At 44.7% G+C, this 18,511-nt stretch overlaps 1 protein-coding gene across 1 annotated transcript; it reads left to right on the top strand.

The window, feature by feature from the left end:
* Positions 1-6,704: 6,704 nt before the first annotated feature.
* On the top strand, positions 6,705-8,375 carry LOC145974172 (uncharacterized). The gene has a single exon (XM_083103997.1). The coding sequence runs from the start codon at positions 6,705-6,707 to the stop codon at positions 8,373-8,375; it is 1,671 nt and encodes a 556-aa protein (XP_082960123.1).
* Positions 8,376-18,511: the final 10,136 nt, after the last annotated feature.

Raw genomic sequence — 18,511 nt, 5'->3', positions numbered from 1 at the left:
ACAATTTTTGTCGAAAACGTTTTTCTCTAAAATGTTTAGTTTTTGAAAGAAAAGGGGTGTACGGGTGGTCTAGAACACCCTGTATATTATTAACTCGTAATCTTTTTCTAATTTCCTCAGCAGCAGTGATGTAAAACTGCAAACAATTTTGTCGAATAATTGTAGTAACATTTGCATGTCCTTCTTTTACTAATTTACACAGATATTCTTCGCATTCTGGTCCCAAAGTTACATTATTAAGAGATTTGTGATTCTCTTTTTCGTGAAATGAAATATTTGTAAGTAATTGTTTTAACAATTCTGGTTTTAAAAAATGTTTGGAGATTTGTACAAGAAAATTAATGGATTTAGACTGTAACAGATGAATTCTAGTTTCATGAGCTTGGAAAAAAGCATTAAAAGAATTGAAAAAATTTAAAACATATTTTAAGAATAAATAATATGCTTTTAAATCAACATTTTCCATTAAAGATAATAAATATTCCACAGGTTTCGTTTTCTCGCTCACGACTATTTCGTTAAGAAAATATGTTATTGAATTCCATGACTCAAGAAGTCTATTAATACACGAATAATGCGAAAGCCATCGAGTATCACATAACTTCAAAATTTTACGATTCGTATCTTGGAAACATTCACAAAATTCATTAAAAATAGCTAAACGTTTTGGACTGCTATTAATATAGCTTGCAATTTTTTTCAGAAATTCTTCACAACATTCAGACATTTTAGCGCATGCAGCGTGTGCAGCTAACGCAACAGAATGACAAGGACATGCAAATGTTAATAAATTTTTGCATTTTGATTCGAGATTTTTTTTAAAAGATAAATGTTTTCCTGTCATGACAGAAGCATTATCGCATGACAGAGCAATAATATTTACAAATGGAATCTGAAGTTTAGTCATTTCTAATTGAAAAGCTTTAAATAATTTTTCTGCGCTACAATCTTTGGCATCGATATCAATTAATTTTATTAATTGCGTTCGAATATCTAAAGTTTCAGGATCAACATATCTAACTAGAAATCATCCATTTTTCATTAGTAATATCTGATGTCTCATCGATAAAAATGGAAAATCTCATATTTTGAATATTATTAACAACACGGTCCGTCTCAACCGAACACAAAACATTGGAAATTATGTTATTGCATTTTGTTCGACCCATATTCATGCTTTTCAAAACATTAGGATCTTTTCCTATGTCTTGAAAAAGACTGAGAATCTCTTTTGCTGTTTGATGAAGAATATTTTTTTCAGTAATCAGTGCTGCATATCTTATTTCCGCTATTTTTTTTCGCTCATCAAATATCAAAAGGGATTCATCAGTTTGCATATTTAAATCTTCATTCGATTTGTTCATTTTAATATTACTTTTTTCCGACTTTGTTTTATGCAAGTCGGATTCTGCGTGTCGATATATATGTGATAGAGTGCTGTCAATTGATCTATTACAAATAATACAATAACATGAACTACACTGAGAAAAATCGTTTGATTGTACCAATAAGACGTGTATGATTGAAGGCATTTTGGTTAAATCAAACAAGAATTTCTAGTTATCATGATAAGACTCGATTTTTTATAACTAGAACGTTTAATAGATTTTACTACTATAAAGATTTGGTTAGTATTTTCTGGTTGGATCTATAAAACTTCTTGTTATTATTACACTAACATAGACACTGCTCGCAGGGCACACAAAGAAAGAGCCGTGTCCGTGTACGCTCTCGGTGCTCGGTTAACTTCGGATAGTAGAAGAGCGATATGTCTGCGCTCTTCTACTACTCGAAGCTAGCCGAGCGCAGGCAGCGTCGCAAAACTGGCATGGTCGTGCATGCAGACGCGTGTTCGGGATATCAGATTGTACATTTTTGTAGAAGTGATATATGAAATAAGTATAATAGTGATAATAGTGATGGCTGACGAAAAAACGTCTTCTCTTCTCCGCCAGTGGAACTTTGACAAATACTTAGAAGTTTTTAAAGGTTAGTACAAAAGTTCATTTAGATTTTTGTAGTTATTGCTTTGTAACTACCGCATAGCATACAATGGCTGCGTTTCGATATTCACTACCAATAGTTTACGTAACGTATGCTATAGATTTTCAATACTGGCAGTTTATATCGGAACACAGCCAAGGTTTTGAATATGATATTTTTTAGATCAAGAAGTTGATTACGAAGCGCTTATTTGTTTAAAAGAAAAGGATTTAATAGGACATATACCTAAAGCAGGGCCTAGAGCAAAATTTTGTAAAAAACTTGAAGCTCATAAGTTTGCAGAACTTGAGGTAAATACAAAAAATTTACTAAGTATAGTCAAATATTTCCAAATGTATGAGGCATTATGTCAAGATCAATTTTATCAATTTTGGAATCAGAATATTTTAAATGTTTGTTTAGTGTTATTGTTTGGTACAAACGGTCGTCGATGTGTCACGACTGCACAATAGCGACGATCAAAATAAGGCATCATCGAGAGAATTCGGGAAAATTCGGCGGGAATCGGGCAATAACCGAAATCAGTGAGACGAACAGGCACTTCGCCTCGAGTCCTTGATCGACACACACATTTTATTAACTTCGTGCTCATTATATGTATTATACGCGCGGCTATCTAATTGCAACGACTGCGAGCTTCGTGATTCGAGCTCGTTTTTTCCACAATAAATCTTGTGAGATCAAGACTCGAGTCCTTACTGAATAAATTATATCCAGTATTCCCAGTTTGTCCTCGACAAACCGGCCGTTATATACCAGCAAATTTCAAACGAAATTGTGGACAAATAACTGGGATGTCGATAATTCGACGATACATTATATGGTCCTTCGAGCCGGATTCATCTTGGAGCGAGCGAGATCACGGAGTCTGCTGCAGCACGGAGGGAGCATATTCTCGAGGCGACTTTTGACTGACTGCATGTCTCGACCGCTGCACCTGTGAAGGTTGGGTGAGCTGTTCGTTTTCTTTTGCTGTGCCAATCATGCGTAATTGTGATTTGTAATTTATCGCGAAGGCACTCAAGATAAATCATGCCTATCGATCACAGTCCGCCGGGCGCGTCGGCGTCGGGCGCGTCGGCGTCGGGCGCGTCGGCGTCGGGCGCGTCGGCGTCGGGCGCGTCGGCGTCGGGCGCACCGGTGTCGGGCGCGCCGGGGGCTCGTTCGAGTGACACGGCAGCGTTTAGACGGCGTCGAGCCACGTTGAAGGCATCGTGTACGCGAATCGAAACATTTGTTAATAACGCAAACGCCGAAACGCCAGAATATATCGCGCACATAGAAGAAAGACGCATTCGATTGGATGCAATTTGGAGCGAATACGACGAGTTGCAATCGCGGATCGAAGCGATTGATAAACAGGAAGCGAGCGATCGAGTGATTTTCGAAGAATCATTTTATGCAGCGTGCGCGCAGATTCGGCATTTGACGCGGCCTGTTCCGGCGCAGCAGGCGGTGCGGCCGTGATCGGAGCCGGGCTCAGCGAAGTCCGTGGATTCAGCCACTCATATTCGTCTGCCGAAATTAAATTTGCCATCGTTTTCTGGCAAATACGATGAGTGGTTTCCACTTTGTGATACCTTCACGACGATAATTCATAACAATGACGCGCTATCAAGCGTTCAAATGTTTCAATATCTTAGGGCGTCCTTGACCGACGAAGCGATAAATATTGTCAGACCGTTGGAGATATCGGATCGAAATTATGATGTAGCTTGGAGCCTATTGAAGGAACGATATGACAACAAACGTGTTGTCGTTCAAGCTCACATAAAGGCGGTGCTCGAACTTTCGGCAATGACTAAAGAAAATGTGATCGAGTTGCGGCGGATGTCGGATGGCGTATCGAGACATGTGAGAGCATTAACCGCGCTGAAGCGTCCGGCTGATAGCTGGGACGACTTATTGATTCACATTTTGAGTTCAAAGCTGGATCCCGTTATTTCTCGCGAATGGCATGCCTCACTGAAGGGCTCGGAATTGCCCACATTAAAACAATTTTTAGAATATATTGCGCACCGCAGTCAAATATTAGAGTCCGTAGAGAAAGGAGCCGGGGATGCATCCGGTCGAATGGATACGCGTTCGCAATGTTCGCAATGTTCGCAATAACAAGCGCCAAACGGTATGCGCGGCAGTGGTTCGCAGCAGATGCAATTATTGCACCGGAGAGCATGCTATTTATGCATGCAGGGAATTCATCGCGCTTTCTGTTGATCGACGAATTGCCGAAACACGGCGGCGGGGTCTATGTCTTAATTGTTTGCGTGTCACGACTCACACAGCGAGTAAGTGTGTGTCGAGTGGATGCAAGACTTGCGGATTAAAGCACAATACGTTGTTGCATTTGCGACGGACGGAAGTAGAGACAAGGAATAACGATGGCGCATCGATGTTGGAGCGATCGTCAGGGTTTTCGGGTCGCGTAGCCGCGAGCATGCATGCGAGCGTTAAACGGAGCGATCGCGACGTGTTGTTGTCGACGGCGGTTGTTTATGTTTTGGATAGACAGGGGTCGCGCAAACCATGTCGGGCATTGCTCGACTCGGGTTCGCAGGCCAGCTTCATATCGAGCAGCCTTCTCGAGCGGTTGCAGGTAGAATCTCGTCCGATAAATGTTTCCGTTTCGGGAGTAAACGGAACATTGTCAGCGTCGAATCGAGTCGCCGGAATAAAGCTTCGATCATGTATGAATTCGTTCGCGACACGCTTGGAATGCGTGGTCGTGGATCGAATCACAGATAGGATTCCCGCAACTACTATTATGCGTCGAGCGTTTAAGCTACCATCGGGACTCGTATTAGCGGACCCGCGGTTTAACGTATCGGCGGGCATTGACATGCTTATCGGGGCGGATTTATTCTGGGGACTTTTATGCGTAGGTCAAATCGGAGCAACATTGGAGCATCCGATTTTGCAAAAGACGTTGTTGGGCTGGATTATTGCGGGACGCACCGGCGGCACTGCGCAATCGTTAAGTCGAATGAATGCACTGCACGTTGATTTGAGTGGGGCAGGCTTACATGAGAGGGTAGAGAAATTCTGGCGTGCGGAGGAAATAACAAGCATTCGCAGCACATTTACGATAGAGGAACAGGCGTGCGAGACGCATTTTTTAAAAAACGTGACGGTTAACGAGCAAGGTAGATACGTGGTTAAGTTACGTGGTGAAGGAAGATGTGCTAGGCCGTGTCGGCGAGTCGAGGGATATAGCTTTGAGACTCTTCTATGGTTTGGAGAAACGCTTGCGGCGCGACCCGGTGCTTAGGATCTCGTACATTGAATTTTTACGCGAATATGAGAAGTTAGGACATATGAGGCGGATTTCGACGCGAGATCGCGAGGAAGGGGTATCGATCTACTTGCCGCACCATGGTGTTATGAAGGGTGAAGGTCAGGATGCCAAATTGCGCGTAGTATTTGATGCGTCGTGTAAGACCAGTACAGGGATTTCGCTGAATGACGCGTTGATGGTCGGACCAACTATACAACAAGATTTAGTATCAATATTAATGCGCTTTCGCGCGTTCGCGTACGCATTCACCGCGGATGTGTAAAAAATGTATCGACAGATACTAATTGATAACTCGCAAAATAGACTGCAGCGTATATTGTGGCGGGGTAACCCGAACGCGCCGATTGACACATATGAACTACTCACGGTAACGTACGGAACGAACTCGGCGCCGTTTCTTGCGACAAGGTGCATTCAGCACTTGGCGTGGGAGCACGCCGCGGAGTACCCGCTCGGTTCGAAATGCGCGCTTCGAGATTTTTACGTGGACGATCTACTCACAGGAGCAAATACTATAGACGAAGTAGAACGCGTTCGGGAGGAAGTAGTTGAATTATTGAGACTTGGTCACTTCGAACTGCGTAAATGGTTGTCCAATTGCACACATTTAGTACGAAGGTTTGATACAAGGGCAAGGACCCTAAACAAAGACGCCGGAAATAAGGTTCTCGGAATCATATGGGAATCATTGGACGACGAGTTTCGCTTCGAGTATAATCGCGAGTCGGTATGTGAATCCATTACGAAACGCACAATACTTTCTGAAATTGCAAGCCTGTTTGATCCGTTAGGTTTATTGGGGCCGATAACCGTCGTGGGCAAAATAATTTTACAAGATGTCTGGCAGTCCGGGGTCGGTTGGGACGAATCGTTGCCAGAACATATTCATGAGAGATGGCTAAGACTGAGGTATCAATTACCGTTTTTAAACAAATTAAGAGTACCTCGATGGATAGGAATCGGGGCTAACGCACGAAGCCTCCAGATACACGGATTTTGCGACGCTAGCGAGCGCGCCTACGGAGCGTGCGTTTATATACGCAGAGAATCGGATCGCGGTTGCCATCAAATTAGATTATTAATAGCTAAATCGAGAGTCGCCCCGGTGAAAACGATCTCCATACCGCGTTTGGAGTTAAGCTCCGCGTTGTTAGCCAGATTGATCGAAAAAATTCGATCGTCGATCGACTTGTCGGCAGTGCGAATTGTACTGTGGACGGACTCCATGGTGGCGCTGTAATGGATCTCGTCTCTGGCGCGCAGGTGGACGATATTTGTAGCGAATCGCGTCGGCGAGATACAGCGCTTAACGGAAGGAGTAGAATGGCGTCACGTGCAATCAGCAGACAATCCGGCGGACGTTCTGTCGCGGGGAATCGGTTTATCAGAACTAGTAGAACATTCAATGTGGTGGAACGGACCGTCGTTTCTCGGGGCGGAGGAGGCACGCTGGCCGAATAAAGAGATCGTCGAAATGTCAGCGGAAGCCCCCGAACAAAAAAGAATAGCTACGACGGTGACAATTATCGAGCGACCTACGGTTTTAGAATTATTAGATAAGCACTCAAATATTGACAAGATATTGCGAATCATAGCATATTGCGTACGTTTTATCAAGGCGCGTCAATTTAGACATAATGAGGTGATTGTTTCTCATCGCGAAACAACAACGGCGTTGCGAATGTTAATTAGAATCGTGCAAAGAGAAGCATTTCGGGCAGAATATTGTGCCATGAGCGAGAGTCGGGCAATAGCTAAGTCGAGTAAAATTTTATCACTAGCGCCGTTTTTTGACGATGACAAAATTATTAGAGTTGGAGGTAGATTGCGAAATTCTGCATTGCCATACGACGCTCGCCATCCGATGCTGTTGCTAAAGAGTCGTCTTGCGGATCTCCTTATAGAAAGGGAGCACATTCGGAATATGCATGCAGGTCTGCAGGCCACAATGTGTGCCGTGCGTCAGCGGGTTTGGCCACTGGCGATGCGATCGGTAACATGCAAAATCCTGAGAAAATGTGTCATCTGCTTTAAATGTAAACCGATTGCATCGCAGGCATTAATGGCGGATTTGCTGAAGAGTCGAGTAACCTCTTCTAGACCGTTCGAATTCACGGGTGTAGACTATATCGGTCCGATATCTCTAAGGGAAGGCAAGCGGCGCAATGCTAAGATGCACAAGGCTTATATTTCTATATTTGTATGTTTTTCAACGAAGGCCGTGCACATCGAACTTGTAACCGATTTAACAACCGACGCGTTTTTAGCTGCATTAAAGCGGTTTATTTCGCGTAGAGGCAAACCGACATGCGTATATTCAGATAACGGTACTACATTTGTTGGAGCAAATAGAAAAATGAAGGAGTTTATACAATTGATAAATAGCAAACGATCACAAAATGCGATCAAGGAATTACTGTATTCCCATGATATTTCATGGAAGTTTATACCGCCCCACGCCTCGTATTTCGGGGGTCTGTGGGAGGCCGCCGTTAAGTCCGCGAAATTTCATTTATATCGAGTAGTGGGCAATGCAAACTTAACGTTGGAAGAAGCGCAAACGGTTTTGTGCGAAATCGAAGCAGTAATGAACTCGCAACCGCTTACACCGTTGAGCGAAGATCCGAATAATTTTTCATGTATTACACCCGGACATTTTCTGATTGGCACAGCATTAAACAGTTTTCCCACACCAGTTTTGACAGAAGAAAAGGAAGGTCGATTGTTGCGATGGCAGCGTGTCGAGCATATTCGTCAACACTTTTGGAGGTGCTGTAGTGCAGAATATTTGCACACATTGATGGAGCGTCAGAAGTGGAGGACGAGCAAGGGCGGGAAATGCGAGATCGGAGGGCTCGCCTTGATTCAGCAACCGGGACTGGGCCCTTTACAGTGGCTGCTCGGAAGGGTGGAACAAGTGCACCCAGGCGCTGACGACGTGGTCCGTGCAGCAACGATAAAAACAGCGCGAGGAAATCTAACCAGACCCATATCAAAACTGGCAATGCTGCCGTTGGAGAAAGACGATCAAGCCCGAAGAGAAGCTAACGACGATGGACATTCTCCGGATGATTAGCCGTGACATTCGCAGCGTGCTTGAAAAGGGTCCTTTCAAGGCGGGCGGGATGTTTGGTACAAACGGTCGTCGATGTGTCACAACCGCATAATAGCGACGATCAAAATAAGGCATCATCGAGAGAATTCGGGAAAATTCGGCGATTCTCGGGAATCGGGCAATAACCGAAATCAGTGAGACGAACAGGCACTTCGCCTCAAGTCCTTGATCGACACAGTCACATTTTATTAACTTCGTGCTCATTATATGTATTATACGCGGCGGCTATCTAATTGTAACGACTGCGAGCTTCGTGATTCGAGCTCGTTTTTTCCACAATAAATCTTGTGAGATCAAGAATCGAGTCCTGGGAATACTGAATAAATTATATCCAGTATTCCCAGTTTGTCCTTGACAAACCGGCCGTTACATACCAGCAAATTTCAAACGAAATTATGGACAAATAACTGGGATGTCGATAATTCGACGATACAGTTATATGCATTGAAACGATTTATATTGACATTTTTGTTTTTTTTATGGATGTAATTAATAAATAATATTTTTTATTTTTTATTTCATGTTGATGTGTGTATATGTATTTTCATATTATTAAAAATTATTAAAATATAAAATAATAATTTAATAAAAATAATTAATATATAAAATTATTAAAAATAAGGTATTATATTCTTAATTTAAAATTTTTTTATAATTTATTGGTAATTCTTTGTATATAAAATGAAACAAACACTTTATTATATTGTTAAGTATATGCTACACTTGTGTTGATAACCTTATATATTTTTAAATTCTCATTGAAGAGATAAAATATTTAGTTGTTAATAGTCATTTCTGTTTGTTTCAAATTTTTCTTAGGTTACTATTATTCCAGAAACACTATCCTTACTAGATGAAAATAAAGTTGAGACTATTGCTACAAATATTACGGAAAATGATTCATCCGAATACTTTCTAAACACTGATAACATTGACAGTGATAGTAGTGAAAATATTCCTTCTTGCAGAAGAATACAAGAAGAATTCATTGAAAAAAATTTTGTTCAGCTTAATTCTACACATACATTATCTAGTACCTCACATACATTACCACCTAAACACCAACAAACAACAAATGTAAGTGTTACAAATATAGATTATAATATAATCAAAGAAATTACTTGAAATGAGCAACAAACTAATTATATTAAAGAATATTTGAATATATTATGACAATTTAAAATTAATAAGAATACACGGTTATTCAAATAAGATTTCATTACTATGATTTAAAAAAAAAAAACATTTATACATATTATAATTTTATATATTTTCTTAATCAATATACTTATATATAAATTTGTATATATAAATTTATTATTATTATTAAATAATATTGAATTATTAAACATTAACTATACAATAACACTATAAATATAACAAGATGTATCCAGTAACTCGAAAAAATTAATTTTATTTTGTCTATTCCTTGTCATCATAGTTTTTCAAATATATGGACGTTTTTTAGCAAGCGACACAGGGGACACAGTGTAATACAATCATTCCGTGATGTATTGTTGCACTTTTTAAACGAACACGACGGCATTATAAACAAGGGTTTTTTTTTTATATTGTCGCGATGTTAAATAGTTGCGTGGCACGTGGCTGTTGCTATTGAGAAAGGTTATGTTAATATTATGTTATAATAGCTATAAGGGCTATATAAGGCAATGCCTTTTGCAAGATGGCGGAAACTTGGTGCTGCGCAGAACGTGACGAAAATACGTCCACGGAAAGAGCACACCTTGTTAGTTACACCATGCGTGCGTGTGTGTGTGCGTGCACATTCACACACACACACACACACACACACACACGCACGCACGCACGCACGCACGCACACACACACACACTGATCGCGTATAGCAGTCAGCTGATCGCGGCGAGCGCCCCACGTAATCGCCTATATCGCGCCATCCCTGCCTACCTCTCGTACTCGTTCCGTAATTAGTTAACTATTTTCCTTTATAGTTTAAAAACTAAGCTCCAGGCAAAATTTTGCAAGAGGAAAAATCGTCTTAGAATTCATTCAAGAATTTGATATTTTAAAGACAAATGTTTGTTCAGAATCACCCTGTATAACATGCTACTTTTTAAATATTTTTCGAATGAAATACCTTTTTTTACATGGGGAATGCATGTACGCATCCCCCCGTCAATTTTGGGAATATTGACGGAGGGTATGCGGAACTCCGGGAGTTTTCCTCCCGACTACCCGCTAAAACCCCATGGTGGTTTCCACGCGCACAAAGGGAGGAGGCCACGGGATCGCTCGCGCATACACACGCGACCCCCCCAGGCACGCATGACCCCTCTCCTCGCAGAAGAGAGGGGTCCCCTCCGTGTTGAGGCTGATGTTCGCCCCAACAGGTGGCACAGCGAGACCACTCAACTCTGCCACCTCCGACCTAGAGGTCGCATAGAAAGGGGCCCTGCTTCCCATACGGGACCCCGCGACCCCCGCGAAGAGGAGTGAGTGGAAGGGGGACCCCCCAAACACCCCTCCGCGCCTGGAGAGCGCGCCCCCCCACGGAGAGGACGAAGCGCGACACCCCGGGCCCAGCCGCACACCGAGGGGGGAACATGACTGCGGCTGCGATATTTACATGTGTCACACCGTCCCCGGGTTCGCCCTACCGCAGGGGCGACGCGGTGACCGCCGAGCGGTGCCCAAACAGAGCACCGCCCGCGCGATGCCCAAGTCTCAGGCTACTACCGAGGACCACGACCGCAGCCACCCACGCCCCCGGGCCGCACCAGGACCGGGAAAAGCTACGCCCCCCCCACAACAGGAGGCGAGGAACAGGCCGCCCCCCACATCGCGGCGCAGCAACAGGAGGGGGGCACAATCCCCCCGATACCCACCGCCATCCACAGAGTGCGCCCCCCCGCACCCCCCACAGAGAATAAAGACTGCAGCTCCCGAACCCTGTACCTCCTCGGGAACGGTCACTGCCCCCCTCTCCACAGGGAAGAGCGGGGAGGGCACTCCTAAGTGAGCGTAGCGCTCCCTCCGCGTGTGTGCGTACTCAGACGGGCTCGATGCCCGTCGCACACACATTTGGGCACTCTTAGTTTGCCGCCCCGCCTCCCCAAGGCCAAAACAGCAGCCAATGGCTAACTGAATCACCCCAGGGGACCGGGAACGGCTTAAGCCCCCCCACCACAACAAGGTGGTGCCCACGGGGGAGGCGAATGAAATAACCTATCTTTTAAGCCATACAAATATTTGAACCATTATGCCTCGTTGTGTTGTTAAAGCGTTGAAACTCTTCCTACAATAAAATCACTTTATCTTTGTTATGTTCCTATTTGATAATCTTATATTGCGCGCCATCGAAAAGGCGAGCAATTGATAGTTACGCGGTAGGCCGCGATTCGCGCTGAGCTTCCCGTTTTGATACTCGCAAGCTCGCTGTAGCGAACGGTCCGTCGGGAAGACAGGAGCACGTGGCGAATGCGAATAAGAATACTTATACTCTTTGTATCAGCAACTATATCGTGAAATATATCTCAATATATATATCGTGCAAGTTCTTGAGTGCAAGCAACGACGATCTCTTTACGAACCCTGAAACACAATAGTTGGCGACGAGGATGAGATCGTCGTGAAGAAATTGCAAATCGCTTTCTGGTCGGTGAGCGCCATTTTTTCCAGTATAAAGAGACTCGCCACGTGGTGGTCTTTCGTGTAGAAGAATTTTCTGGGACTTCCAAGAAGTAGAAGAATGCCTACAGACGGGGGAAATACAAGTGCCGGGGCTGGCAGAGGCATGGCATCGAATCCAGCAACTGAATCAGGTACCGTACAAGCACCTGTTTCGATTTCGAATCCTTTGAATGTGGATCCGTTTGATCTACGTCAGTAAACGCTTAAGAGATGGCTCCAGCGTTTAGAAGGCGCTTTCCAAGTCTTCCGCATTCGCGAAGATTCTGAGAGGGTCGCGTATTTATTACACTTCATTGGCGTAGAAGCTTTCGGTATTTTATGCGACCGCTTGGACCCGACGGACCCTTATAAATTAAATTACGCTGTGCTAATAAGTAAATTAGAAGAATTCTATGCCCCGGAGCCGCTGGAAATAGCGGAAATTTACGTTTTCCGAAAGAGAATGCAGCAGGCCGATGAAAGCACGCAAGCGTGTATGGCAGCATTGCAGAAATTATCGCTACATTGCAAATTCGGCACTTATCTCAAAACGGAGCTCCGAAATCAATTTGTCTTTGGTCTGCAAAATCAAAGGATTCAAGGACGACTTTTGGAAACTGTAAATCTGACTATGGAATCGGCGCTAAAGACGGCTTGTGCAATGGAGTTGGCGGAAAAAGGCGTCAACGAGCTGAAGTTCGAACTGGTAGTCGCGGTGGATTCCGTTGGAGTCGGATCCAAGATGGCGAAGAAGACAGCCAATAAAGGACAGGACAACGAGGGACCTACCATTCGATATGAAAAAAAGAGGAGTCACACTTCGAACGGGGGATCTAAAATTAGAAATAATGTAGCGTCGAATTCAAAAACTAATAAAATTATTTGTTTTAGATGTGGGCAGAACCACTTGGCGTCAGTCTGTACCCTCCCTCGGAGTATTAAATGTCAAGAATGCGGCGGATCAGGACACTTGCAAAAAGTTTGTAAGAAGAAGGGGCAGACCCACATGTTAGAAGTTTGCGCCGTGGAAATCGCTGAACATTCGAGCTACAGGGATAGATATACGGTCTCTCTTTGTCTTGAGCGGCGAAGCGTCGTTTTCGAGGTGGACTGCGGAGCGGCGGTTACCTTGGTAGCTGGAACTGGCTACAACGTAATTTTCTTAATTTAAAAATGTATAATACGAATTTGAAATTACGTACGTACCGTAAGAGAGATTTTTCATCTTGTGGCTTCGTAAAAGTTATAGTGCGAGATGTAGATAAAATGCGAGAATTAAATATGTATGTAGTCGGATGTGATAGAAATCCGTTGTTAAGTCGTGAGTGGATTAACCAGTTAAAAGTATTGGAAAATGTTAGAAAAAGTTTAGAAAATATTGAAAATGTCAATGCGGTAGTAAACGCCTCCCCTGTAGTCTTCCCCTGTACGCGAGCGCCAAATTGTAACAGACGGGATGGTGAGGAGGTGGGAGGAGGGTCAATCCCCCTCCCCCTCCTCACGGTGTCAGATGCTCGGCACCGAGCGAAGCGAGGGAGCTACGGTTCTTCAAGCCCAATTAAGGGCGGAATCTGTGATGAAGGAAGGGACCGAGACCCCTCTAGGAATGCATGGGGGTCGTCTGAGGACGGCCCCCAGTGCGATTCCCTCTGGACCCGGTCACCAAGGGCGGGGGCCCAAGGTGACCAAGCGGGTCCACGAGGAAGGTGGGCGGACGGCGTGGCCCCGTCGGTTAGGAAGAAAGGGGAGGGCAAATAAAAGCCCTCCCCGGGAAGGAGACCCGGCGGTAAACCTCAGACCGTCGGGTCCTATGCGCGGAGGGGATTCGCAGTCGGGGATGCCGACGTATTGCACCCGCCAGTTCCGGGTCCCCGCCTGCCCCTCCAGACGCGTGCGGAAGGCCACTCCTGAGGTTTTAGCGGGTAAACCGGCGGACCAACACTTGGTACTGCCGGGAGTCCCGCATAACCCTCGACCCTCCCCCGGGGACGAGGGTATGCATAAAGCATTTCCTCAGGGTTACCAAAAAAAAAGGTGTCGATGATCGAATACGAGTGGTGACAGTGAAGACGCAATCTGGCTGTTTTAAAAGAGCAGTAACTAAAGTGTGCCCTTTGCCTTTGTTAAATGGACATCAGATGGACGATCAGATTGTACCCACGAACTCTTAGATTTAAGTTTCAATTAAGCATTACGTTTATTCAGTCTATAATCAGTTATATCCTTTATCTGTTTAATTATTACAATTTAATTTACTTGTGTATCTATATGCGTTAATTCTTATATTCACTTATTACTATCGATATATTCTTTATTGAAAGCAGCCCTTTCAAGGTGGCCCGGTAATGTTAATTATTTAAATAACGCGGTTAACTTAGTTCGGCCGCGCTTCGTTACTATATGTTAGCCGGTAGATGGCAAGAGGAGAGTTGGTCAGTTAGAAGAAAGTAATATGGCGATAAGTAACGAACACGTGTAAGCGAAAATTGAATAAAGTTAGTTATTCCTCAATTCAGAACGTTTTTAACAAGTTACTTTACGGACAGGAACATTGAATATACGTTACAGGACGGGACAATCAGTTACACAGAAGTTCAGAAGGGAGTACCGCAGGGCTCTGTTTTGGGCCATTAATGTGGATACTAATGTATGACCTTGTCCTTAAAACAACGAAAGAGGAAGGTTGCGATATCATCGGATACGCCGATGATACAATAATACTATCGGTGTCCAACACATATGATGAGACCAATACAAGAGCCTGCATTCAGGCGGATAGAGTAATCAGCGAAATTAGAAAACTGGGCCTCAAAGTGGCAACGGAAAAAACAGAGACAATAGTCTTTCTTGGAAAGAAAGGAAAGAGACCGCCGAAGGAGGATACGATAAAAATAGACAAAGAACAAATAAAGATAGGACAGAAAATGAAATATCTGGGAGTAATATTGAACACAAAATTAAGGTTGTGGAACACTTCAGATATATAGAAGGAAAGATAGCCAAGGTGAAACGGGCACTTTGTAGAGTAATGCCTAACCTGAGAGAACCGCATGAAAGCAAAAGTAAATTGTACAGCAATATTATACAGTCAGTAGTGATGTATGGAGCACCAGTTTGGGCTGAAAGCTTTATTAAAAATAGGAAGATCCAAAAGCCGCTTGCAAGGACACAAAGATACATGGCCACAAGGATAATCGCGGGATATAAGACAATTTCGTACGAGGTGGCAACACTACTGGCGAGAACCCCTCCCTGGGAGTTAGTGGTGAATAAATATAGGAGAATGTATAGCAAGATAAAGGAAGCTAAGGAGGAGAGCACATGGACCAGAGAACGAGAGAAGGAGATAAAACAGGAAGAAGAGGAGGAATTATACAGGAAATGGAGAGGAAGAATAAGAGGAGAGCTGTCCACTTACCTGGTGGACAACTAAGGAAAGCGATCGAGGACTGCTTTCAGGAGTGGATAGAGAGGAAACATGGAGGGATGAATTATTACCTGACACAAATTCTAACCGGTCATGGATGCTTCAATTCTTTCTTGAGAAGAATCAACAAAGCAGAATCAGAAATTTGCTCGCACTGCGAGGAAGGTAGAGTAGACACGGTGGAGCACACGCTGAGCCGTTGTGAAGAACGGAATATACAAAGGGAGTGTATGAAGGAAAGATTAGCATGCGAGGTAAACTTAACTAATGTGCTGAAAGCGTTATGCGAAGGATAAGTGGGATAAATAGGTACGCGCAGGAAGTTATGAGCAGGAAAGAGAAACACGAGAGAGCTGAAAAACGAAGGTGGGAACAATTACAATCACTTGTATAAATATAGACAGAAGATAAATAAGTAACCAAACAAATAGTAATAATAATGATAAACACAAATGTACATATGTATAGAGTTAAGTAATATGTTAATAATAATAACTATAGTAAGGAGTAAGGTAGATTACACACACACACACACACACACACACACACACACACACACACATATATATATATATATATATACACACATGAACACACATAATAGAGTTGCTCGCGCGACCTTGCTTTTAAAGACTGCGTGAAGGCATACATACATACACACATATACACATTTATAGATAAGCGATAGTGCGGTATGCGCATACACTTGGATACATATATGCAGGCACGCGCATTCATTTATAGGCACACATACACACACACACACAGAGAGAGGCATACACACACACAGGCGCACATAGGCGTATATACACACACGCATGCGCACACTTATACATAAACTTATAGAGTTAAGAGAGAAGCTAAGTTAAGTTAAGTTAGGGTAAGCTGTAACGTTCCGGCTGACGCAGATACTCATGGAGCACGGCTGCTTCGGGGAGTATCTGCGTCGAATAGGCCGAAAACCCACCACTGCGTGCCACCACTGTGGGGGGTCAGTCGACACGGCACAGCACACTCTCGCCGATTGCCCGGCGTGGAGTGTGCAACGCTGTGCGCTGACGGACGTTGTAGGAGGAGACCTCTCACTGCCGGTCCTGGTCACTCACATGATAGGCAGTGAAGGCCGTCGTCTCCTTCGCAGAGGAGGTAATGCTCCTGAAGAAGACAGCGAAAAGAATACGTCGCCAAGAGGCGGCGGCGGCGGAAGAGGAAGAAACGGAGGAGGAAGACGACCAATTCTCCCCTCCTTCTCTCCCCCGTACGCGAATGCGTACGAGAGGAATTGGGGATCAACCTCCCCAGACGGGGAGATGAGGATAAGGGGGGCTGCAACATCATCGGGGGATATCCCCCCTCCAGAGCGCCTCCTCCATGTTTACCTCCTTCCCAACGAACGGGAAGGCAGGGAGACGGAGGGGGCATAGCCTCCTCCCCTCCCTTCGGTCGCAGTTCGCGGCTGCAAGATGCGAGGGAGCCATGGCTCCTTCAAGCAATATAGCAGAGGAAGATACGAAGGAGGGGACCGAGACCCCCCCTTATGGATGTCACAGCGCCGCCATTAATGGCGGCCTTGTGGACCTCCCTCAGGGCCTGGCCGTCGCGGGCGGGGGCCCGCGGCGGTCTGTGAAAGGTCCTCGAGGAAGGTGGACGACGTGGCCCCGTCCGCCCACAATAAGGAAGGAAGGGAGGGCAACAATCGCCCTCCCCGGGAAGGAGACCCGGCGACAAGTTCAAAGCAGTGTTGTCAGGTGGGTCAGGTTTTTCGCGCATGCGCGACAGTAATGGCGGCTAACCAGCGCTGTATCACTGGTACCTGGTATCAGGTATCACATGGAAGATTTGGCGGGCTGAAGGAAAGTTACTGTATTACTGTATTTTATATTATGCGTGTGTGTAAACACATGTGCATATATACGCAGATAAAAATGTGTGCCGTTGATTACTCGGAATAATTTTCTAAGAGAACATTTTTTCGGGCGACCAGCGGCACACCTTTTTGTCTGTATTAGATACTTCATTGAGGCCGTGTTCGCTGCGCATGCGCGAAAAACCTGACCCGCCTGACAACACTGGTTCAAAGTCGCCGGGTCGTAAGCGCGGAAGGGAGCAACAGTAGGGGATACCGATGAAGTGCAAACGCGAGTTCCGGGTCCCCACCTGCTCCTCCAATGTGCGCGGAAGGCCACCGCAGGAGTTTTAGTTGGTATACCGGATGCTATATTCGGGAGTCCAACATAACCCCCGCTCTCCCCCGAGAACGGAGGTATCCATAAAGGATTTCTCCTGTGACACCAAAAAAAAGGGTAAGCTAAGTTATCTGACAAATTAACAGATAACTAGCTAAATAACTAACACTAAGGAATCGAAAGGACGTTAGAGAAGAATGAGCGGAAAGATAGAAGGGTGTGAGGTAGAAAACCGGAAGGAGGTAGGGTACCAAGAATACAAAGATAAGGGTACTGAAGAAGATATGCAATAGCGGTTCTTTCGGTATCCTGTGGTTCACGAGGAAAGCATTACCCATCGATTCCGGGGGATGAGTTTAGTTGGTAGTCGGGAGTAGCCCGGAGTCCAGCAGTACCTGTAGGGCCGGAACCCTGCAGGTCTGCGTAAAAGCATTCCTACCTCCCTCCTCGCATGGTAAAAAAAAAGATTAGGTTGTGATCGGACGATGGAGAGGTTTCGTATTATTACAAGTCTATGAGGTTCCTACCTTGTTATTCTCAACGGTCGCCAGCTTGTTTCACCCTCCAACAAGCAAGGAATAGGTTTCCGGGATGGTAATCCTTCAATAGTATCCCCGGGTTGAGCACCACTGCTGTGGTTGTTCAATGGATCCCCAGGTTGAGCTCCGCTGGGTATTTTTCCACTCTGCGTCGCTGTGACGCAATTACGCAGGTATCACGTTATCACTACGTGATCACCGCGATGACCAAGATGGCCGCCGTTCCTGTTCCGACGTGTTATACGCACAACGCTTACTACGTAGTTCAAAGTCGACTAAGACGTTGCTCGAGATGT

Source organism: Camponotus vicinus, unplaced genomic scaffold (assembly GCF_025532165.1).
Source record: "Camponotus vicinus isolate PSW18456_S1 unplaced genomic scaffold, iyCamVici1.0 SCAF_7, whole genome shotgun sequence".
NCBI lineage: Eukaryota > Metazoa > Arthropoda > Insecta > Hymenoptera > Formicidae > Camponotus > Camponotus vicinus.
This window is presented reverse-complemented; position numbering and strand designations above follow the sequence as displayed.

Coding starts and splice junctions, on each gene's coding strand:
- LOC145974172 (XM_083103997.1), top strand. CDS start 6,705: ATGTGGTGGAACGGACCGTCGTTTCTCGGGGCGGAGGAGGCACGCTGG.